Consider the following 25,491-nt stretch of genomic DNA (forward strand, 5'->3'; position numbering starts at 1 on the left):
TTGTTTGTTTGTTTTTGTTTTTTATTTATGCCAGTGTGGGGAAATACTCTAAATGGTCTTAATACCCATTTGCAAGTTTCAAATGTTATGTGCTCTTTGCATTCCTAAAAATATCTAGGCCAGTCTCTGGCACAGAGGTATTTTAAACATATTGGTTTTTACTCCTCTTGTAGTATTGATGCTTCAGTAAAACCAGTTAACCATTTCCTTTCTAGTGCATATTTAGTTCTAAGCAGGTTTTTGTGCTGGTTCTTTGAAGATACTGCTGCTTTATAGTTATAATTAACTGGAAAATTCCTAGAAGAGTTTGAATTTGACTTACTAAGTTTGTGGTTATCGTCTCTGGTATTTCCTCAAGTATTTCCTTTTCCTATCAGAGTAGAAAAATCACTGTTCTGTAATTTAATAGAATTTCCAAAATAGTTACTGAAATTAGCTATTTTTAAAATTGTTTTCCCCCCAGAGTGCAATTGCTTTAACTGTTTCCTTATGAATCAGGTTTTAAAAGCCATTGCATATGCATAATGTGTGTTATATACATCCATATGTGGATGGATATGCGTGTACTTGTATATGGAGTACTCCAAATATTTTGTCATGGGATTATTGTTCTGAGAATGTAATTGAATCATTTGAGTTTTGGAAAAATATTGTGGGATCATAGAAGATGTGATTAGGTTTTACATAGCTTATTAAATATTTAGCTTATCTCATAAAATGAGAATATCTACCAGATTCTATCTAGCCTGACCCAAATTACTGGAAATTTTAGGATAAAGGGTAGTAAAATACTCTGCTGAGTATTTATCTGTTATATACTTGAGGATGTTAGACTGGTATCATTAAAAACAATGCAATCTTCACGAATGTATTTGTTAATACAATGCTTAGTGTCTTAGGATCCATTTTGTTAACTACCTGGAAACAAAGGTCTGCATTCATATTATTAGTAAGCTTGAACCTTCTAAATAGAACCTTTCTTTTTAAAGGCGTTATGAAACTCATGTTATCAAGCAACATTCAAAACGATCCACTTTATAAATTCAGCAGTTAGAGTAGTACCTACATGCTTCACAATGATATTTTCATATTTTGCTTAAATGATCGGGAGGTTTTTAGCAGTTATCTTTTTAGTTAGATGTCATTGAAAGTATATAATAGAACTATATTGTTCTATTCTTGCAAATTATTTGTCATGTCTAAATCTCATTCTCCTTGTTTCTCCCTCCATTGTAGTCGTGAGATGGAGAATAAAGAAACTCTCAAGGGGTTGCACAAGATGGACGATCGCCCAGAAGAACGAATGATCAGGGAGAAACTGAAGGCAACCTGCATGCCAGCCTGGAAGCACGAATGGCTGGAAAGGAGAAACAGGAGAGGCCCTGTGGTGAGTGAGAGGCTGCGGGTTTCCTGCTATATATAAGGAAGGAAGCATAGGAGGACGTGGAAAATTAGGCAAAAATAGATTCTCTTGCAAGGTTTTTGTTTTCATCTTCATTTTAAATGCAGTTTTATCTGCTTGATGTTCTCACCACTTGGAACAAAACACAGCTAAAACTATGCCCATTAAGCACCTTAAACTGTTCTAAACTGGTTGGTTGGATGGAGACATATGCTTAAAGCAACACTGCCCTCTAATGTCAGCATCTAAAACTCTTTTTACGAGAGGTTTATATTGTATTTAAAACTTTAAAAAGAAAAGCAATTTTTCAAGTTTTATTTTCATGTTTTATTTCTAAGGTAGGATCCAGTGATTTTAATTGCAGAAATCTTCCAGGAAATCAGAAAAATATTAAAGAGGATCATGGGTTTGAGATAAATTAAGAAGATACCCAGGGTAGGGGGAAAGAAAGTAGATTCCTAGACTAGGGAAGGCAGGCATACTCCATCCTTTGCCATGATTTTTCTCTTTTAAAGTACAGACATAACTTAGAGATATTGCAGGTTCGGTTTCAGACCACCGCAGTAAAGCGAGTATTGCAATAAAGTGAGTTGTAATCTTTTTGCTGGTGGAGGGTCTTGCCTTCAACTTGTAAAAAACGCAACATCTGTGAAGTGCAGTAAAGCAAGGAGCAATAAAACTAGATATGCCTGTATATGAAATCTATGAAATGTGCTTTTTCATTCTTATAAAAGTAGATCTCAATTGTTACAGTGGCCCTGTACCAGTCTGTACCACAAGTTTTTGTTTGTTGTTTTGTTTGTTCTTAATAAACAGAGATGACAATTTCGGATTGATTGGTGTGTGTGTGTGTGTGTGTGTGTGTGTGTGTGTGTTGAGGGACAAGAGGAGGTGGGTATTATCATAAGTTACTGAGAGCGAATCACTCATTTGATATTTGAAACCCCTAAACTACAACCCTGCCAAATGATTATCTAGCCCTATATTCATCCCAAAAAACCTATTTCAGTTTAAATTTAAATTAAACATGAATAAAAGTAAAAATTGAGCTCCTCAGTCACACTGGCCACATTTCAAATGCTCAGTAGCCACATTTGGCCAGTGGCTTCTGCTCGGCAGTGCAGAACATTTCTATCATCTCCAAAAGTTCTATTAGACCTCTAGGACTGACTAGCCTCTTAAATATCACAAAAACCCCTGAGATTCCGGACATCCCTCATTGTTGAACTGCAGTCTTTCTTGCACAGTCTACCCATTGGTTCTAACCTATGAAGCTAATACAGAATATATAATTGTTCCTTTAGATAACAGCTTTTTTAGCTGCCACATTACCCCTGAATCCTTTCCTTTCCAGCCAAGCTTCCACATTTCTTCCATTTCTTCCTCATATGAAGTAGTATGGTGAGAACCCCTCACCATTTTAGTAATCACATCAGAGGATGGAAGATATTAAAGCTTCATCTTAGAAAAGAGCAAGTTCTATTGAAACATTTCATAGTAGGTAGCAGATTTCTACCCAATTAATATAAACAGCTTTTGAACAATTAAAGCTATCTGAAGTTTGAACATGCTGCTTTCTGGAATTCCTCAAGCTGGTAGAGAGTCTAAATCTTTTGAGAATACCACAGAGCAGAAATCACAACTGTTTAAAAAGAAGCCAACTATTTATCCTTTATTACATATGAACTAAGAACATCCAGTTATCTAAGACCAGATTTTGTTTTTTCTAACTTTCTCCTTTCCAGCAAATACTTAAGTACCTTATCTGTGTATAGAACAGGGATGAAGAGGGAAGATATGTGAGGAATAAGACAAATATCACATAGTCCTTAAGCTCACTATACCATCCTGCATCTGATTTACAGATTTCATATTATCCTTTAAAAGCTTATAGTCTACTTCAAGGTCTGATTTTGTTTGTTTTTATTATGTTTTATGTAAGTTACATCAAATCCTCCTTGAAACATGAGTGAGATGTAAATATCTCCAACTGTGAAAATATGACTGTGCACAATAAATAAAGATAAAGGCATGAACTATGACAAAACAGTTTGTGATTATGTTCCAAATGTGTGTGGTGGGCAGAAGAGAAATAATGACTTAGCAAAGAGGAAGAATGTCAGGCTGGTAGAGTTAAGGGAGGTTTCGTAAAAGGTAGGATTATATCTGAGCTGTAAAAGATGGGCACATTGTCACCAGGTGAAGGTGTGGATTAGAAGGGACAGTGGGGGTGAAAGCCCATGCAGAGGACAGGTTAGGCATGTTTGATGGGCAGAGTGATTGGCTAGTAGGACAGGAGTAGTGGGAGAAAGGCCAGAAGTCTGCTGAGCTTTGACTGTACTATGGCTACAGAGTTTAGCCTTTTGGTCATAGCTAGATTAGGTCTGATAGCTCTAATAGTTAAAAAATAGCAGGTCTTATAAGCTACATTCTTGCTTGAGAGATTGAATCTTAAAACTTGTAGCTTCTTTTGGTATTTCTAAAATATATGTCTAAACTGTCTGTTGTAATAGAACATTGTCAAGAAAAAAAGCAAAATGGTTTTATATTAATCAGACTATCTGAGTACTTCACATTATGTCCAGTATTGTTTTCAAGTCCTGCATTTTTTCAATACAAATGAAAAAACATCTACTTCAATGTAGTTGAATAAACTAACTGTAGAAGTTATATGTACTTATTTTTCACATTGTTTACAAATCTTTGATTGTTGATTTTGAATGTCATATGATTTAGCGCATATAGTAACATAACACCAAACTTTGAAATTATGTATGATAACATTTTAACTAGTGTTAAAGCCTAAATGATACGAATGTGTGGGTAAAATAGTCTTACATTTATGGCTTAAAGTAATACTAAATAAAAGTTGATATATTGCCTGTTATATTTGTATAATATTGCATAGTAAAACTCACTGAGTTAATTTCTTAGCCTATTATGTTCATATTTACTTATTTTTTGTATTTTTAAGTAATAAAAATATTGGAATTTTAATTCAGGTGGTAAAACCAATCCCAATTAAAGGAGATGGATCTGAAATTAATAACCTGGCAACTGAGTCTCAAGGAGAGGGCCAGGCAAGCACCACTTCACCAGCTCCTAAAGGCCGACGCAGTCCTTCCCCGGGCAGCTCCCCATCAGGTCGAACAGTGAAATCAGAATCTCCAGGAGTAAGGAGAAAAAGAGTTTCCCCAGTGCCTGTAAGTTAATGTTTTAACAAATCCGTTAAGTTTCTATAATTTTTAGACTTGTTTATAATACAGAAAAGATTGGCTAGCCATCTGTTAGAAGAGCAATTCTCAAAGTGTGTGTGGCCTCCAGACCCTTGGTTGGAGGGAAAGGGCAGATCCTGAGACCCTCTCTGTGGATCCATTAGGTCCAAATTAATTTTGTAATAAAACTGAGATGTTATTTCACTGCATTGGCATTTTCAGTGGTGGGTAAAGCTGCTGGTGCACTCTCCTGAATTAAAGCTATGACAGTAGAAATTATATTCTTCATTTGGGTACTTGGTACACATTTTCCTCAAGATGAAATAAGTGAAACTCACTTCAAGGGAAACAATTGAAATTTTTTTTCACCAGTGGTAAAATTTGAGATTTAAAGCAAAAATCAGAATTTTATAAAACTCCACCACTATAAGCTTGATAGCTTCCCAAAACTTAGACTTTTTAAGTGAGATCAGTGATAATATCAAATGTGATTTTTTAATATTTTTACATATTGCACAATGAAATGGGTCAACATTTAGAAGATCTGCATAAATTAGTGAACCAGTATTCTCCAAATGAGCAGTACATGAAACAAAATCATTCTTGGTTAAATGATCCATTCAAAGTGTGTAAGATATGGCATCTGGATTTTAATATAACAGTAGGAAAAGTTTGCTGATGTGGTTTCAGATTCCACATTTCAGCCTCTGTTAAGAAACCACTTCTTTGATGTAGTATCAAAAAAGAATATTCATAATTATTTGAAAAGGCTATTAAAATACCTTTCCCAGCTACATGTATGTGTGGGGCCAGGTTTTCTTCATGTGCTTTAACAAAACATCATATTACAGCATATTGAATGCAAAAGCATCAGTGAGAATCCAGCTGTTTTCTATATTAGGTCAGCTATATTAAGACTTCAAAGATATTTGCAAAAAGTAAGAACTTTATGAGAGAGACTTCTAGTGACAGAAATCCAAGTTAAAACTTACTTTCTAACCTTGAAGAGCACATGAGTGGATGGAAAAATGATAGTGACCACAAGGGGGAGATTTGGTTTTCCTCAGATCTGAGGTTGTTAAAGTATATAAATCCTTCAAAAAGTAAATTTTAACTAATTTTTACAGTGAAGCCAAAAATACCCAACAGTATTTATTGGCTTTATATTGACATACCATTAAATTAGCTACTTTTTTTAACTTAAAATAAGATCAATCATTTATTAGCTATGAATCTGCCAATTGGGCAGGGCTCCGCAGGCATGGCTTGTGTCTGCTCCCCATGACATCAGCTGAATCTGGAATATCCAAGACTGCTTCTTCATTCACCTGTTTAGTGCTTCAGCTGGGATGCTAGACAGTTGGAGGCTGGTGGCATCTCTTCTGCATAGCAAAATAGTTGGGTTGTAACAAGAAGTGTTTTAAGCTAGGAGAGAACATGGAGTAGATTCTCTCTCACAGTATTCAAAAGGAACCAATCCTGTTGACACCTTGATCATGGACTTCGAGCCTCTCAAATTATGAGACAGTAAATTTCTGTTAAGCCAAAACAAAAAACAAAAGTGTTTCAAGATGGCAGGTCCCAGCATAGTTCTTGTCAAGTCGTGACTTGCATCATGTTTGCTAATGTCTTACTGCCCAATACCAGTTACATGCCCAAATCCAGAATTGATGTGGCAGGGGACTACACAGTATGTAAATACTAGGGAGCTCTGGTTCATGGGGGAAATCCAAGTAAAAGTCTATCAGAAGTATATATAGAATTACATCTCCCCTCCTCTGCCCTCCCACTTTGGTATATATGCTAGACAGTTACCCCTTCATTCTTTTTAACAGCTACATAGCACTTTATCATTTGGATAAGTCATAGTTTATTTAATGAACTACATACTAATGGACATTTATATTCCTTCTTAACCTTTAATTACTAAAAAACAATGGAACAAAAATATTTTTATGCATACATCATTTTGCACATCTGTGAACATATCCATAATCTGAATGCTTAGTAGGTCAAATAACATGTACATGAGTACTTATTTTTGTTTCTAGTTTTTTTTACTTTTAAGGAATTGCCTATTAAAAAATAATGGCTTTATTGAAATATAATTCACATACTATACAATTCACCTGTTTAAATTATATAATTTGTTGGTTTCTGATATATTCATAGAGTTGTACCCATCACTACAATAAATTTCATAACATTTTCATCACCCCAAAAAGAAATCCCAGACCAATTAGCAGTCTCTCCCTAGCCCAAGGCAACCACTGCTCTACTTTCTGATTCCATATATAATTTGCCTATTCTGGACACATCATATAAATGGGATCATATAACATGTGTGGTCTTTTTTGTGATTGGCTTCTTTCACTTAGCATCATGTTTTCCAGGTTGAACCATGGTATTTCTGTCAGTATCCCATTCATTTTAATTGTAGAATAATATTCTATTATATGGATATACACATTTTGTTTTATCAGTTCATCAGTTGATGGACATTTGTGTTGTTTCTACTTTTTGGTTGTTATGAATAAAGCTGCTGTGAACATTTGTGTACAGTTTTTTTGTGGACATTCATGTTCACTTCTCTTGGGTTTATACCTAGGAGTGGAATTGCTGGGTCATATGTTTTCCAAAGCATCTGCACCATTTTACATTCCCACCAGCACTTTATCAGGGTGTGCACTGCTTCATGTTCTTGCCAGTATTATCTTTATTCAGTGAGGCATCAAAAAGAACTAGAATTTCCACTGGGCACTGATAGCAAGACTAAGTTCTAGGGGAATCAGTAGAGTGGAGTGAGAGGGACATATATCACCCTTACCACAGGACAGTTTTTGTTAGCCTCCAGTGAGATGTCTTAATCAAGAAAGAGTCACTTGCCATTAGTTTTCTACATAGAGTACCATGGGAGGAATTCCATGGCGTTTTTTGTAAATTACCAGTTGCAAAACAACATTTAGTATACCTTAAATAGAAGCCAGGAAATTGGATGTTTAAATTTTATCACTAGAAATAAGTCATTTTGCCTGCTTATGAGATGAATTTTTATGCTTTTTATTTTGAGTCACACAATACTTTTCAAAGAACTCAAATATTTATAATTTATATTACCACATGGTTGTCTCTCTTGACCAAATTTTATCATCAGTTTTAGGGATGACTAACTTTTAGAAGTTTACCCATGATGAATATGTCAAACAAAAGCATTTGCAAAATACATTTTGTCCCAATATATATTGAGGCATTTTTTCAGAATATAAAATGCTGTGTGGCTGTCTGGTATGACTTTGGGGGGGTAATTATTTCTCATCAAGAAGTAAACAATTTCACTAATAAAAAAGCAATGTTGTGAAGTTTCAGAGTGGGAGAATCACACCACCTCGAAGAGCCCCCTCACCAGATGGCTTCTCACCATATAGCCCTGAGGAAACAAACCGCCGTGTAAACAAAGTGATGCGGGCCAGGCTGTACTTATTGCAGCAAATAGGACCCAACTCTTTCCTGATTGGAGGAGACAGTCCAGACAATAAATACCGAGTGTTTATTGGGCCTCAGGTAGGATTTGTCACCTTTTTATATTTTATTAGTATCTGGTACTAACCCAAATTTATACATAATAACATTCTTAAATTTAGATCAGTTAATTCTCTTTAGTAAACAAAAGTGAGTTTAAAATATATTTGGGGCTAATAAATATTTTTAATGTATTAAGGTTTTTACTATGACTTAATATACTTTAGAATACATATTTGATCTATTTAATAAATTCACCAAAAATAAGAGTAATTCATGGAGATAGCTGTAGACTTTTTTTTTACATATCTTGTTATATAAGGGAAATGAAACAAATTAATAGAAACTTTAGTGTAATGCACTTGGAAATATAGAAAAAGTGATAGGCTGAACAATTCTAATAGAAACACTAACCTGTGGTGTTTTTAATTTTTTTTTTTTTAACTCTTTAGAATTGCAGCTGTGGGCGTGGAACATTTTGTATTCATCTGTTATTTGTTATGCTCCGGGTGTTTCAATTAGAACCTTCGGACCCAATGTTATGGAGAAAAACTTTAAAGAATTTTGAGGTAATTTTAAATTAATGCTTTAAGAGTAAAATTGTCATGAAATTTTTATGGTATATTCCTAAACTTTTTCCATGAGCTCTAAATTTAAATATATAATGGTCATTTTGAAGGTGTGGTGATATATAAGAATTACTTGATGCTTCTAAATAGTTCTCTTATAATCCATTGACTAGTTTTTTTCTTCTAGATTGAAAAACAAGTAAACACTAACTTGCTGTAAAAATAGTGTCCTTAGTAAGTTATATGTATGCTTAGTTTTAAAGCTTTTAAATGAGTTTTGTGAAAAACTTTGAAATAAAAAACATAATTCAACCTCTAGAACTCTTCGTATATATATTATGGCACAAATATCATTGTTACTGTCTTTTTTCAATGTTAGGTTGAGAGTTTGTTCCAGAAATATCACAGTAGGCGTAGCTCAAGGATCAAAGCTCCATCTCGTAACACCATCCAGAAGTTTGTTTCACGCATGTCAAATTCTCATACATTGTCATCATCTAGTACTTCTACATCTAGTTCAGAAAACAGGTTAGTACTTTTTAAGGACTTAAAAGCATTAATCCAGTGTTACTTTTTAACTTTAGGGGTAATTTTTTATATTTACTTGTTAATTTGCTCTAAAATGATTTAACTATTGCACCTTGACTTTCAAGTTAAAATCAAGTGTAAAAAATACTAAAGGTCCTCTGCGTGTGTATGTACACACATATACACACACACACATATATGGACATTTTGTCCCGAAAACTACAGTGTTGAAAAATGGCACCTTAAATATCAGAATATAATAAATGTTCATTTCACAAGAAAAATGTGGCAGGTATAAAATAATGAGTGACTGCTGTTTGTATCAATCATTACTTTGCTTCAAGCACCTAATATGTTGTCTCATTCTGTTTTTACAACAACCTCATTAGGTAGGTTTTATCACTGTTTTGCAGATAATGAAGCTGAGGCCGTATAAAGAATATGTGTAAAGAATAGTTCTTCTATAAACACAAGGGAAAGTGGTTTCCCCAAATCACTTTCAAATGTAGGATTTTTTAATAGTGTAACATCACTGCTTCTTTCATAGATACTTTCAGGGAATCCTCATTACAGGCCATTTCACCTGTGAGAACATAAGCATGTTCTTCTAAACAAATAATCAGTTTAATTAGAGATATGGTAGCTGTTAATCACAGTTGTTACTTAAAATCTGCAGTGCTTCTTAAGCTTTTTCATTGCCTAGTTGATGATAAGAATGAACTCATAACCCTGAAGGATCTGAGATGCAGCCCAAAATGACAGGTGTGAAATTATTTTCAAGTCTCTAGTGTGTGTTATGTGCTGTTGAGTCAGCTCCGCCTCCTGGCGACCCTCTGAATGAGTAATGTCTACAGTGCCCTGTCCTCAGCAGCCCCGCTCAGCTCCTGTAGACTTATGCCTATGGCTTCTTTTATGGAGCCATTCCATCATTATAATTTCCAGTTTACCTCAGTTCATGCTTTCGTTCCATGTTCCGATTGTGTGTTGTACAGCATTATACTTTCTTTCTGCCTTTGTGCACATCAGCCACTAGACATCCTTATGGCTTGGGTCTAGCTACGTCATTAGCAACAATGCTATTGGTACTATTCTCTACTCTTCCCTAGTAACTGTTAGAGTGCTTTTAGACCTGGGAGTCTCATCTTTCAGCACTATTTTATATTTCAACTTGGATTGTCTCATCATAGGGTTTTCATGGTAAAACAGAAAAGAAACAAAAGAACAAGGAAATGCAGCAGTGGTTTACCATTGCCTTCTGCACAGTGTGTGGGTCTCTAGTGTTATAAAAGTCCATGTGAACTTTCTTTTTCCAAGATTATTGGTTTTAATGTAAAAATGAGATTTTTAAATTACCCCAGAAAGGAGTGCTGCTTCTCTTAAAAGGGTACCTCCTATATGTTCCCAAGGCACTCTAGTTTGAGAAGCATTGGTCTAAGTGATTAAGTCCCATCTCCCTCCCATCAACTTTTAAATACTGTAACTACAAAATTCATAAAGAATAGAAAGTAATGATATCTGGACAAGGGCCTGATGAAGAAAAAAATTGAGAGGTTTTTTCCATCTATTGAAAAAGTAAATGAATTTTCTTATTTTTGATTCAGTAAATTGATTTTAGAATCACAGAGTTCTATGAGTTTTGGGGGACATTAGAGATTTTCTAGTTTATTCTGTTCAGTGATAAGTGACGCCAAAAGAGGTCATGCAAGTCATCTGAGCAAAGGCAGAATCAGAACCTGAGTATCTTGACTTCTAGTTCAAGGCCCTTCCTCTTACCCCTTGTCTCTTCTAAATAGAATGAAAAACTGAACTTTATTTCTCAACCTTCCTACCCTCAACTGATTCTAAAGCCTTTCTCCTTTTGATTGACCTTTCTGTAGCTTTTTATTTTGGGAAAAAAGAACAAATGCTTAAACCAGATAGCCAAAGTTAAAATAGAAGGTTCCTCTCTAAGATGAAGAAAGGCACCTTCCAGATACAGTCTGGCCATAATTTTGGGGGTTTATTGGTTCATTTGGATTAGTGTGTGCATGAGGGAAACCACAGAGTGGTTTATAATCTTGATATACTGAGATTATATTGCGTAGGTAAGTAGGTTAATGTTTCATGTAATCTCAATTTAAAAAGTAAATTTATCTGGATATTTGATTGCATTGTATTAATTTTAAATGGTATATAAGAAAACATTTTTTTAAAAAAAAACAGAATTGGGACAAATTTAATACACTTAAAAAAATTAACAAAACCTTGCCCAAAAAATGAAAGCTGTAAACAGGAACTTAGGGATCCAGCACATAAAAGGGGAAAGGGCATGAAGAGAATATTCACAAAAGAAGAATTTCAAGGGGCTAACAAACATATGAAAGTTGTTCAGTCATCCTAATAACTAAGGAAATGCTCATTTTAAAAATACCAGATTTATTTACAGAATTAGTGGGCACTTTTGTAACAAGGCTATTCAGTTCTTATAAGGATATGCTTCACTGTATGTAAAGTGGTATAGCTTTTCTGGAAAAAAGTGGCTTTTTAAAATGTTTATCTTCATTGATCCAGTAAATGTACTTTTTTTTTTCTAAGAAGAAATCTTTAATCTGAGAAATGCACAAAACTTATATATATGGCTGTTTCTCACACTGTTACAGTGAAAAATTTACAACAACTTAAATGTCTAGCAAATGAATAATTAAAGTATACCCATATTATGAGTAGTTCAGACAGCCATTAAAATTATACTTTTGAAGAATATTGAATGCTATGAAACAAAATCCAGGTTATAATACTATATGTCATACATGAACCCAATTTTTATATATAAAGGGTATTATAGGTGCATAAATATGGGAATGAGTAAAAACTGTAGTAGTTATTAATAGGTGGTGTTATTCTAGGTGACTTTTTTCGCTAAATATCTCTGTCATAACTACTCAGCTCTGCCCTTGTAGCTGAAGTAGCCATAGACGATATGTGAATGCATGACTGTGTTCCAGTAAAATTTTTCTTACAAAAGCTGGCCACAGGCTAATTTGATCCCCTTGTAGTTTGCTAATCCCTGCTATCTATTCAGATGATTTTACTTCTGGAAAAATTGTGCTAAAAAGAAAATCTAAAATGTAAAAAAAGTGACACAAAGTTGTTTCTAATGGTTTCTTAAAAAGTGAAAATATGGCAACAACTTAAATGTCCAACAATAAGTGGATGCTTAAGTAGCTAGGGTCAATTTAGTTGGTGGGATATTATGTTGCCATTAAAAAGTATGTTTATGAAGACTTTAATGACAAGTGGAATTTTTATGATAAAAATTTTTTAAGAATACGGACATGTATATAGACAAATGATCTGAATATTTACAAAATATGTACTTGGAATAAAGACGGGCAGAAAATACTCCAAAATGGATTGTTTTTAAGTCAGAAAAGTTTTTAAGTAATAATAATAAGTTGCACTTACAATTTGACTAAATTGTGAAACTTTATTTTTCCCCTAGGTAAGTCTTTTGAATAAACTAATTTTGGTGTAATTATTTGCAAAGGTAGTTGACCTTGGATCATCTTTGCCACGAATATTTTTTATTGTAGACTGTTGTATAAATCATTTCTGCATTATTTTCAGTATTTTTTGTCATTAATAACATGCATTTTTTGATAGCTTTTCCCCATTCTATGTAGCTTCATAATTACGAAAAGACATAAAGAGATGGGGCCGATAATCAGGAGGGAGAGAGACTAGTAAGTGTGCCTTCACCTCAGGAATCCAGCATTGTAATTTTGCTGATCTGTTTGTAGAGCTTTTAGGAAAGTTTTTTTGGGGAACTGTTATTTTGCTGTCTGACAGTCACTCAGGCCTGTTTTTCAGGAAGTATAGCTTGAGATAGTAGAAGTGTAATATTGGGCCCAGGGGAACACTTGAGCTAGTCAAGGCTCTGGAATTTGTAGGGATCGGTAGGTTATGGGATAATCTTCTTAAATTAAAGCCTAATGATAGGTCTACCACAAACCGATTTTATAATCTTGGGCAACTTATTTAACATCCCAGAGCCTTTATGTTGCAGTGGAATTGTTGTTACTGATTTTGATTTTTAAAGCTACTAGTCACATCATGAAGGTTCAAACAAAAATTTATAAAACAGAAAATATAATCCCTCTCTCCAGTCTGGGCTGCAGTTTTTTAGGTCATGGATATGTACGTTTCGTATTTTAAGAAACAGTAGCAAATTCCTTTCCAAAAATTTCAGCTTTTACCCCACCAGCAGTACATATGAGAACCCGTCTTCCTATGCCATTATCAGAGCAAGATGTTACCAACCTATTTAATTTTTGTCTATCGGATTATCACCCCCCAAAAAGACAAATAAAATGGTTTTGTTAATTTTAATATGAATTTTGTACTTTTTTCATGTTTATTGGCTATTGGTATTTTTATTTCAGTTGCCTTTTTATCTTCTTTGCCGATTTTACTAGTGAGTTATTGGTATTTTTCTTACAGATTTTTAAATGCACTCTGTTGTGTTAGGAATATTCATATATACAATGTAATTCAAATATACACAGTGAAGTTGCAATTTTGCCATAAAGTGAATCATTCTATACAAGTCAGAATTTTATCATGTTATCTGCTTTTTATACCATATAGTATATTGTGGATATCTTTGTTATTATTTATGGATCTCTTAGATCCTTTTTAAAGGCTTCATAGTGTCTGGGTGTACCATTTTTTAACCTCCTTTTGATGTTCATTTGGTTCATTTTTTTTATTATGCTATATAATATGCGGTGTACATTTTCATACATGTATCTTTATTATTTGTCTCTTTATTTCCTTATGATATATTCCTAGAAATCTAGTTGAAAGGTTGTAGATACATTAAAAATACGACATTTCTAAATTTGTTTCCAGGAAAGTTGGACCAGTTTATACACCCAACAAAATTGTCTGAAATGGGCTGTCAAACTTAAGATGTGAAATTGATGAGATCTAAGGTCCCTTCCAGTACTTGAAATCTTGAAACTGTTGGAGTGTAGTATGTTTGTACATTCAAACCTTTTATAGCAGTACTTCATATATTAAATTGTATTCATAGCAAGGAAAGGTTAATTCATGCCCACAATCTGTAAATACACAGTGGTGCAAATCTGATTTAAAATTATATATTAATAGGAGAAATAAACATTTCTCAAATAATTATATATATAAGATGTTCCTAAATAAGAATTTCTGATTTTTTTCATATTGTAAAGCAGCGGTTCTCAACCTTCCTAATGCTGTGACCCCTTAATACAGTTCCTCATGTTGTGGTGACCCCCCAACCATAAAATTATTTTCGTTGCTACTCTATAACTGTAATTTTGATACTGTTATGAATCGTAATGTAAATATCTTTTTGTTTTCCGATGGTCTTAGGCGACCCCTGTGAACGGGTCGTTTGACCCCCAAAGGGGTCACGGCCCACAGGTTGAGAACCGCTATTCTAAAGCCAAAATTGTGTTTAGCATATAATATTAATTCTGTTATATTCTTTTGTTTTGTGCTTAACACCTTCATTTCTCCTCCCTTATAGTATAAAAGATGAAGAGGAACAGATGTGTCCTATTTGCTTATTGGGCATGCTTGATGAAGAAAGTCTTACAGTGTGTGAAGATGGCTGCAGGAACAAGCTGCACCACCACTGCATGTCCATTTGTATGTGGCTCTTTTTCTCCTTCTGCTTACTCAGCGTGGTTACTCCATAAGCTAACTACAGCTGACCCTTGAACAACATGTGTTTGAACTGCGCAGGTCACTTAAATGTGGATTTTTTTCAGTAAACACAGTAAACGTATTTTCTCTTTCATAATGATTTTTTTAATAACATTTTCTTTTCTCTAGCTTACTTTATTGTAAGAATATGGTATATAATATATGTAACATACAAAATAAGTGTTAATCAACTGTTTATATTATCAGTGAGGCTTCTGGTCAACAGTAGGCTATTAGTAGTTTGGGGAGTCAAAAGTCATATAAGAATTTTCAACTGCAGGGATGTTGTTCAAGGGCCAACTGTGTATTATTTAGGATTTTAACATGGCTTTTGAGGAGATTGATGAGGGAAAAAAGTATATCTAGGCCCTATGTGAAGTTTTCAACAAATTGGAGTTTAGGATCTGTTTTGAGATGAGCTGTGTTAGCAAAGAAATGTAATAGAGTGTGATACCTATGGTAATGGAAGAAGTGCACAGAATTAGAAACATAATTCTGATCTGGAAGGTGTACATGGAGAGAAAGAGGTGGAAGAAGGCCTGTGCAGGCGTTACAGAGAGGATAACATCAAAGCAAGGTTTGGAATAACATTACCAAGTAATCAAGTGGGCAGATGATTTGAAAAGTAGTAAACAAAGTACCTGTTATAACTAATAAAATAGCATTTGCAAAAGGTACAAGCATCAGAATAATTTAACCTGCTGTGTTTGCCTGCATTTAGGTAAATGCTATGTCATATTATTTTTTTGTGGTTCCTTCCATATAAATCCTATACTAACTATAATGAACAATTATTACATGTAATAAGATTTTTTTTCTTTAATTTTTCAGGGGCAGAAGAATGTAGAAGAAATAGAGAACCTTTAATATGTCCCCTTTGTAGGTCTAAGTGGAGATCCCATGATTTCTACAGGTAATAGTTTTGAATTAATGACTTGGATATGTTTAATAAAAAATAAAAATGTTCTCAAAGTGTTATTTAAATCTGTTCATTATTTTTAGCAAGGCTTTGTTCATTTTTCATTTAGTCACGAGTTGTCAAGCCCTGTGGATTCCCCTTCTTCCCTGCGAGCTGCACAGCAGCAAACTGTACAGCAGCAGCCTTTGGCTGGACCACAACGAAGGAATCAGGAGAGCAATTTTAACCTTACTCATTACGGAACTCAGCAGATTCCTCCTGCTTATAAAGATTTAGCTGAGCCATGGATTCAGGTAAATAGTCCTTGTTCTTTATTTTTCAAGGAAACTTTATAGACCAATTAAAGTAGTAGTCTTCCCTGCTGTTTATAATTTTAGAAAGCACTTTTGCTTGCCTCCATCATGAGGATTGCTTGCCTCTTATTCCATTGAAACATTTAATTTTACCTTTGGTGTTACTACTATGCTGCTTATTATAGAGTTTAAACTTCAAAAATTCTTTGCAGTGTCACCTCCCATCTCTAGAAGCATCTCTTTCTGAACTAACAGCCATAAAATGTTATCCAGAGATAGACACTAGAACTCTTCAGTGCTAACTTGTTCAAATGTTTAATGCCATTCCTGCTAAGAATTTCTGTCATTTTTCTTACTTGTTGCCATATAAACTCAGTTTCTCCTTTTCTGCATCCTAATGGCATGTAATAGGCGCTTAATAATTGCTGAGTGGATGAATAAAAGAAAATTTATGGTATTTATTTTATCTTAGTCATTTTTATTTGTAAGGACGGTTTCCATTCCTTTACCTTCTCTTCTGATTAATGCTTTTTCATCCTCAGTAAATTGGAATTTCAGTTGATTAGTTGGCTGGTTTCTAATGATTTTCTTTTGTTGTTATATGCTTAATTAGTCCTTTTTTAAAAAAAATAGGATCCAAAACCAGACAATATCTTCAGTAGACAAAAGCAGAGTAAAATATTATTAATAATCCGTTAAATTCTGTTTAATACTCTTAAATCAGAAAACAGGCACGCTAATTCAATTAAGCTTATATATCATTAGAATTTGTTTACTTTTTTATTTTCTGTCCTGTAGATTTTCATTATCTTAAGCATGTTAGCAGTTTATTATGAATCTAATAAAATTTGCAAGCTTAATAAATATATCTTATTTCCTTTATCTAGTTCATTAATGGTCTTTAACGTAGGCCCTCACCTGCCCCTTCATGAGTTCTCAAGACAACTCTCAACTTGATACTGAGCTGTTGGATGCTGTTCTTTCAAGGCAGTGGTCTAGTTTGTTTTGCTTAAGCTTTAGGTTGGACTGGGCTATATATTTCTAGTTTTTTTATTAAGCATATCATGTAAGACAGAATTAAGAATTAGAAAATGGTATGCTATTTGACAGTGGTATGCTATTTAAAAGCACAGGAGTATTGAAATAAGTATATATAAGTTCACTGTATTCTAGTTGATTTATTCTCCTTTACCATCACTTTATAACAAAACACATAAATATGTCATCATTTATTTTCCCCCAAATTATGTTTACTCATCTCCAATATTTAGAAATTTTTCATATGATAAGTTAGGTATTAAGTTTACTTTTAGCTAAGTGGCCCATAATGTCAAAACCATGTATCTTTTCCTTTCTTTAGGGACTCTATGGCTTTGCAGGCATGGTAATGATGACTGTAGTGACATGCATTTTAATTATACGTATATCATTATCCTTCTCTGATTTGAACAGAAGAATTTTTTTCTTTAGTCTTTTGATTTTTCCACTCCATTTATTGTAGTCCCACATATTTTGTCTGTTTTTATAGAAAGAAGACAAAAATCAAGTAAAAGCCTTTGATTTAACCATTATCATCTGTAGGAGAAATACTCTATATGTCTCTTTAATGCTCCACTCCAGGGTCTTTCCTGATTTGGCTTTTTTGATCTTGCTTCAGTTTTTCTCTGTAAACTACCTTAATACAAACACAAAGTTAGGGTTCTTCACTGATTCATTTTGGTTTTTTGGTAAGCATAGGAATACAGAAATAAGCATGTACACACACACATATATCCATCTAATTACTTAACTGAGCCTCTCTTAATTGTAGTTGAGCTAATAAGTGTTAAGGATTTTTTATAATTATCAGTTAAACTTGAGTATAAAATTCCTTCTTATGATTTTTAAGTGGCTGGACATATTTGAAATTGTGTACTATGGGGAAGGTTTAAGAAATGTCCAATTTTCCTTAGTAGTAAAAAAAAAAAATCAGGCTTAATTCAGAATACTTCAGGTTGATTAGTTTTTCTTCACATTTAATTCATTGTATTTGTTTGATTATAGGTATTTGGAATGGAACTCGTTGGCTGCTTATTTTCTAGAAACTGGAATGTAAGAGAGATGGCTCTCAGACGTCTTTCCCATGATGTTAGTGGGGCTCTGCTATTGGCAAATGGGGAGAGCACTGGAAATTCTGGAAGCAATGGTGGAAGCAGTTCGAGTGCTGGAGCCGCCAGTGGGTCTTCCCAGACCAGTATCTCAGGAGATGTGGTGGAAGCGTGCTGCAACGTGTTGTCAATGGTCTGTGCTGACCCTGTCTACAAAGTGTACGTTGCTGCTTTAGTAAGTAGCTTTATTCCATAATCATACCATTGTGGGTTGGTTGGTTGGATTTTGGTAGTTTATAGATACCATTTTTAAGATGCAATAAAACTACTTTACCCAATTTAATTTTGGAAAATCCAAATTTTGTTTTTATTCCATAATCCCAGGAAATTGCAGTTTTTCATTTAATCTCTTCATTTGGATTTTACTTCATCTGGATATTGCTTATTGTAATCGTTCAAGTTTTCTTATATACTGTTTACTTTCCTCCCAAGTAGCCATGTCTTGCTGTTGATATCATTACATTTTCCTTACCTTACTCATGACCAAATTAAAAATACTTTATGGAATAGCAAAGTGATCAAAGTTACTTTGATTTTTTTTTCATTTGATATTAGTAGACATTAAGGAGAACTGGTTTTTAATAAATATTGTTTTATGGAAATTCAGAAGTGTCTTCACAGAAGAGGGTTCCATGACATAGATGGTTACTAGGTTGCTTTTCTAGTTTAACCTGCTAAGTTGCCTTTCATGAGTGGGATGGAATGACAAGGAGACTGTTTTGTTCCTTATGATGTAAGAACATTCAATGTATATCAGCCACCATTATTCCTTGAATACCACTTTGGTTATTCCCCAGCTCAGAAACTTTTAGAGGTTATTGTTGTTTCAGCAGCATTTCCTAAAGCATATTCTGTGGAAGTTTGGCAGGATTATGAAAAGTTCCCTGAAGAAAGAGTTCTATGTTCACTTAAAATTGATGAACACTGAATTACATGAGTTTAAATGGGTCTGTTCACTAAAAGTCCTCTAGGAACCGTCAATAAGCTAATGTACAATACATTGGGAATCTATAAGATCAAGGGGTAGGATGCATTATTTCCCAAATTTATCTTACCATGGTCTGTTTTTTTCATGTAGCATCTTGAGGGACGAACATACTATAGAACAGTATAAAGACCGGCATACTGTAGAATAAAGACCAATATTCTTGGCCCAACTTTTTACCTCTTACTATTTCCAACACAAACTTTCAGACATACTTGACTGCTCAATGCCTTACTGTCTGGTTGTTTCTTCTTAAATTCAGATGGTTTCCCAACTAATCTGTGAGCTCCTAGAGTACAGGGACTCTGTGAATGATACTGTATTCTGATTCCGCTAGTTATTTAATGTTCCAGCCACAATGTAAGCAGAAATGGTTTCTGCCCTTAGAACTCTGCCCTTCCTTTTTTCCACTCCCCTCCCTTCCCTATATAATTTTTTACTGAACCATTTGAGAGTTATTGCAGGCATCATGACACTTCACCTCAAATAATTTAGAATGTCTCTCAGGAAAAACTACACTCTTCCATATAACCACAATGCAATCAGCCAGACTCGAGAAATTTAGCATTAATAACAATACTGTTATGTACTATGAAGTCCATATTCAAATATCCTTAATTGTCCTTAATGTCCTTTACACCTAAACTGCAGATTTTATTTCGATTTCACCAGTTTTTCCATTGTCTTTTTGCTGTCTTAGGGTCCAATCCAGGATCTCACACTGCACTTAGTTTTCATGCCCCCTTAATCTCTTACTATCTGTGACAATTCCTCAATATTTCCTTGGCTTTCATAGACCTTGACACTTCTGGAAGTGTACCAGCCAGGTATTTTGAAGAATGCCCCTCAGCTGGGGTTTATCTGATATTTTCTCATGATTAAATTGAGTTTAGGCATTGTTTACAAGAATACCAGAGGGGATGTGCCCTTCTTAGTGCAGCGCATCCTGTCAGGGAGTACATGATGTCGGTGTGTCTTATTGGTGGTGCCACCTTCATCACTTGGTTAAGGTGATATAAACTGGGTTTCCTGCTGTAAAATGAATAAGTGTCTTGGAGGAAATACTTTAGGACTACACAGATATCCTGTTCTCTTCAAAAATTTGCCCACTGACTTTAGCATTTATCAGTGGTCTTGCCAACAATTATTACTGTGGTGTTCTAATGGTGATTTTCTATTTCCCTCATTTCTTGTACATTAGTTAATTGGAATTCTTCTATAAAGAACAGCTGTCTCTTATCACCCATGTATGTCTTCATTCATTTTCATTTATATCAATATAGAGACTCGGGTATTTATTCTGTGAGTTATAATCCAGTACTATCTATCATCATTTATTTTGTTGCTCACATTATTCCAGCTTTGGCCATTGGGAGCTCTGTCAGGTAGCCGCCTGTTCACATTTTCTTTTTAAAATAATTTTTTAAGCTTTCATTTTGAAACTAATTCAGACTTTTAAAAATTGCAGACATAGTTCAGAGAGTTCCTTTCTATCACATCTGTTTATTCAATTATTTATTTGTATCATGGATTTTAATTTTATTTATGGGTTATAATCTATTCCTATCATTATTTATTTTGTTTCTCATCTCACTTTGTCTCAGTTTAGCTTATTGTCTCTGATGCTTTTTAAATGTAGTTATTAAACTGACCTTCAGTTTTATTCCCCTCCCCACCCCAGAAAACGTTAAGAGCCATGCTAGTATATACTCCTTGCCATAGTTTGGCAGAAAGAATCAAACTGCAGAGACTTCTCCGGCCAGTTGTAGATACCATCCTAGTCAAGTGCGCAGACGCCAATAGGTAAGGCTCTATTGATGAACTTCTTCAAATCTTCTTGTGTTAAAAGCCTAGCACCTAGTGAGTATTTGATACATATTTATTAATTGAGGCTTTGAATATTGTTTTATAATGTGAGATTTGAAATTAAAATGTAACACGTGAAGCTCTTAAGGACTAGCTAGGGAGAAGAACTAATGGCAAGTAAAACCAGGCTAACAAACTGCATAGACTTCCACATTATTGTACTGTGACTGATTCCCTTTATTTTAAAGTAATATTTTTAATCTGAAATCCCGATGATAAGAATAGCCAATATATGTATGGTATAATTTCATTTTAGAGAATGAGTTGCACAGGCTGGGAACCAATAAAATCATTATATCTGCTTTGCCTTATTATCATGACCAAAAAACCACACTTCATTATTTTCTGTGTAATGGAATTTTGCTCTAATTATAACAGCTTGTCAAATAAAAACCAAAAAAATTCCATATATCCCTGCAACATCCTTAAAAATCTACAACGAACAAGAATAACCCTAAATGGAGGGGTAAGATATGAAGTAGAGAAGTAAGGTATGATGATAGTAAAAATGATCACAAGCAATTAGACCACTAGTATTTTTTATTTTCCCTTCATAAAGTGGGAAGAAAAAAGATCACTTTTCATTTAATAAGCATTGGTACAGTAAACACTTGTTTGGCAGTTTTCATCTCTTCATGTCCTAGCAGATCTCAGGTGTTGTAAGAAGCGTTTAATATCCCTTGTTTTGCCCCTGCCATTACACCTGTTTGGTGAGCTCTCAGTCCAACCTTTGTCTTCCCCCACTAAGTCTTATGATGCAGTTTGTATAAGGTCTCAAAACTTTTGGTATTTAAGCTTTGACTTGTTTCTCATGTCATGAAGTCTATCTTTTTTTGCCTCCATGGTTTTCTCTATACAAGCCTACAGATTGAAAGTATTAGAGGTTTTCTTGTTGCTTAAAGAGAATACTATAATATCTGAAAAACATTAGGCAAATTAACAATTTGCAAAATGCATAGAAAACTAACACCATTTTTTAATATTAGAATAGGTGTTTTTCTGAGAACTTCAATGCTTTAGTGGCATTTATTGTGTTTTCTGCTTTCTGTTACTCCAATGAACATTAAAATACCATAAAGAGATTTTATGATATTTGGAACTCACTCTGGGTATGTAAGAGAATATAAAGATTTAGGATGGGAAGGTTTTGTTTCTAAGTCAAAAGATTCTTAGTGAAAATTCAGAAAACAAAATGTCTTAGTCTTCTTTCTTTTTTAACGAGATGTGAAAATAAGCCTTTTATCTTATCTGGTTTGATATTTAAATCAATACTTGTTCAAGAGCCAGTTATGAAGATTCTGTGCTTAACATAGAGGATAAGATAGAATTTATGAAACTAGACCTCATAATGAATATTATTTAGAGTGACACTATTAATGCTATTTCAGTGGTAGAAAATACTCCTGAAAACATTTTTTCCCACCTTTTCACAAGGCATTACATTACTGCTCTTCTTTTAATGTATACTTTATCCAAGATTGACGTCTGATGTTGCTTGGTTTTATTTTTAGTCGTACAAGTCAGCTGTCTATATCAACACTATTGGAATTGTGCAAAGGCCAAGCAGGAGAATTGGCAGTTGGCAGAGAAATACTTAAAGCTGGTAATAACTTTTTACTTAAAATTAACATAGCATGTTTTATCATTTTCCTTAGCAGATTGATATCATAATCTGATAGAGAAGTTACAGGATTTGAAATATTTTTGTAAATTGATTCAGTTAGCTTTAACATCAGAAATAGAATATGAATCTGAAAGAAATTCTTAAAATTAATATAATTCAGAGTATTTTTGTTGGCCTTATGCCATTTGATCATGTTTTGTTTTAGATTTTAATACCACTTTTTTCAGTTATTTATTTTTATTTTCTTTTTATAGGATCCATTGGTATTGGTGGTGTTGATTATGTCTTAAATTGTATTCTTGGAAACCAAATGGAATCAAACAACTGGCAAGAACTCCTGGGCCGCCTTTGTCTTATAGATAGACTGCTGTTGGAATTTCCTGCTGAATTTTACCCTCATATTGTCAGTACTGATGTTTCACAAGCTGAGCCTGTTGAAGTCAGGTAATTTTTCTTCTGAAAATATATTGCTTTCCTCTGCCTACCTACCCCATTTCACACCCTAACTGCCAAGGACACATTTTAGTGTAGGTTACTAATACTTTTTTTTTTTTTAAGATTTTTTTTTTTTAATTGGGGAATTGGGGGATGGGAACAGCGCTGGGGAATTGGGGGAAGGGGAGCAGGCAAGTTGCTGTCCTTTTGGTCTTCCGTCTAGTTGTGGAGGACGTTGCTTCACTGGCCCAAGTTGGCACCATCATTGCGCTCTTCCCGGGAGAGGCAGATCAGTCGCCGGCTTCTGGACGGCTGCTCACGGCGGCTGCTGGCCGCTCATGCTGGCTGCTGGCTACACCCGGTAGCCCATGGCAACCCACTGCAGCAGGGACTGCAGCAGTGGCCAACACCGGCAACTCATGGCAGCCCAGCTCCAGGTTGAGCTGTTGTTCAGCATCTTAGCTATAGAGGGCAGTGTCACTGGCCCTCATATGTGGGATTCTAATCTGGGCCCTCTGGCATCCCAAGCCATCTCTTAACGAGTGTGCCACTCGGCCAGCCCAATACTTTAATACTTGATTGACATAAAAACCTGAAGTCTAGGCTAATTAAAAATTTATAGACCTTTGTACTGAGATGATTCTTTTTTTGAAATGTACAAGCTGTAAATTAGTACCATCTTCTTTTTATTTGTATATATTTTATAGTAATTTTAACTTGTCTAGTAATTAATGTGTATTTTCTTTCAGGTATAAGAAGCTGCTGTCCCTCTTAACCTTTGCTTTGCAGTCCATTGATAATTCCCACTCAATGGTTGGTAAACTCTCCCGAAGGATATATTTGAGTTCTGCGAGAATGGTTACTGCCGTACCCCATGTATTTTCAAAACTGTTAGAAATGCTGAATGTTTCCAGTTCCACTCATTTTACCAGGATGCGTCGTCGTTTGATGGCTATTGCAGATGAGGTGGAAATTGCTGAAGCCATCCAGCTGGGCATAGAAGACACTTTGGATGGTCGACATGACAGCTTTTTGCAGGCTTCTGTCCCTAACAGCTATCCAGAAACTATGGAGAACAGTTCTCTTGAGTGCACAGATCATTCAGAAAAAAATGGAAAAGGATTGTGTGCTACAAAATTGAGTGCCAGTTCAGAGGACATTTCTGACAGACTGGCCAACATTTCGGTAGGACTTTCTAGTTCAACAACGATGGAGCAACCAAAGCCAATGGTTCAAACAAAAGGCAGACCCCACAGTCAGTGTTTGAACTCCTCTCCTTTATCTCATCATTCCCAGTTAATGTTCCCAGCCTTGTCAACCCCTTCTTCATCTGCCCCATCTGTATCAGCTGGAACCGCAACAGATGTCTCTAAGCATAGACCTCAGGGATTCATTCCCTGCAAAATACCATCGGCATCTCCTCAAACACAGCGCAAGTTTTCCCTACAGTTCCAGAGAAACTGTTCTGAAAACAAAGACTCAAATAAACTTTCCCCAATCTTTACTCAGTCAAGACCCCTGCCTTCCAGTAATATACACAGGCCAAAGCCATCTCGACCTACCCCAGGTAATACAAGTAAACAGGGAGATGCCTCAAAAAATAGCATGACACTTGATCTGAACAGTACTTCCAAATGTGATGACAGCTTTGGCAGTAGCAGCAATAGTACTAATGCTGTTATACCTAGTGATGAGACAGTGTTCACCCCTGTAGAGGAAAAATGCAGATTAGATGTCAATACAGAGCTCAACTCCAGTATTGAGGACCTTCTTGAAGCGTCTATGCCTTCAAGTGATGCAACAGTCACTTTTAAATCAGAAGTTGCTGTCCTCTCTCCTGAAAAGGATGAAAATGATGATACCTACAAAGATGATGTGAATCATAATCAAAAGTGCAAAGAAAAAATGGAAGCTGAAGAAGAAGAAGCTTTAGCAATTGCCATGGCAATGTCAGCATCTCAGGATGCCCTCCCCGCAGTTCCTCAACTACAGGTTGAAAATGGAGAAGATATCATCATCATTCAACAGGATGTAAGTATAGAGTCTTTAAGAGGTTCCAGAGTTTCCTTGGACCATACTAAAATAAATTTAATTCAGAAATGCTGCTTTTAACATGAGTTAATTGTTAGAAGCAGGTTTTTCATATGGAATATACAATGTTTGTATCATTGAACAGCAACACCCCTTGCCTATTTCAAAGGCATTTCCACTTGATACTATAATGGCAATCACGTCTGCATTTGACATTGATTACCAACA

General features: G+C 34.8%; 1 protein-coding gene and 1 long non-coding RNA gene across 5 annotated transcripts in view; one reads left to right on the forward strand and one right to left on the reverse strand.

The window, feature by feature from the left end:
• MAP3K1 (mitogen-activated protein kinase kinase kinase 1) overlaps positions 1–25,491 on the forward strand; it is a 77,771-nt gene that overhangs the window by 39,719 nt on the left and 12,561 nt on the right. For all 4 annotated transcript variants that reach the window (XM_019648214.1, XM_019648215.1, XM_019648216.1 and 1 more), the window contains exons 2-14: positions 1,237–1,387; positions 4,405–4,605; positions 7,978–8,178; positions 8,589–8,705; positions 9,085–9,233; positions 14,785–14,906; positions 15,795–15,876; positions 15,992–16,175; positions 18,219–18,497; positions 20,989–21,110; positions 22,685–22,776; positions 23,052–23,241; positions 23,982–25,263. In XM_019648214.1, coding sequence (XP_019503759.1) covers positions 1,237–1,387; positions 4,405–4,605; positions 7,978–8,178; positions 8,589–8,705; positions 9,085–9,233; positions 14,785–14,906; positions 15,795–15,876; positions 15,992–16,175; positions 18,219–18,497; positions 20,989–21,110; positions 22,685–22,776; positions 23,052–23,241; positions 23,982–25,263 — 3,172 coding nt within the window. The remainder of the gene's footprint in view (positions 1–1,236; positions 1,388–4,404; positions 4,606–7,977; positions 8,179–8,588; positions 8,706–9,084; positions 9,234–14,784; positions 14,907–15,794; positions 15,877–15,991; positions 16,176–18,218; positions 18,498–20,988; positions 21,111–22,684; positions 22,777–23,051; positions 23,242–23,981; positions 25,264–25,491) is intronic.
• LOC109385709 (uncharacterized) overlaps positions 5,136–25,491 on the reverse strand; it is a 53,123-nt gene continuing 32,767 nt past the window's right edge. The window contains exon 3 of the long non-coding RNA XR_002124675.1: positions 5,136–6,152. This is a non-coding gene — a long non-coding RNA (uncharacterized LOC109385709). The remainder of the gene's footprint in view (positions 6,153–25,491) is intronic.

Source organism: Hipposideros armiger, unplaced genomic scaffold (genome assembly GCF_001890085.2).
Source record: "Hipposideros armiger isolate ML-2016 unplaced genomic scaffold, ASM189008v1 scaffold_122, whole genome shotgun sequence".
Lineage (NCBI taxonomy): Eukaryota > Metazoa > Chordata > Mammalia > Chiroptera > Hipposideridae > Hipposideros > Hipposideros armiger.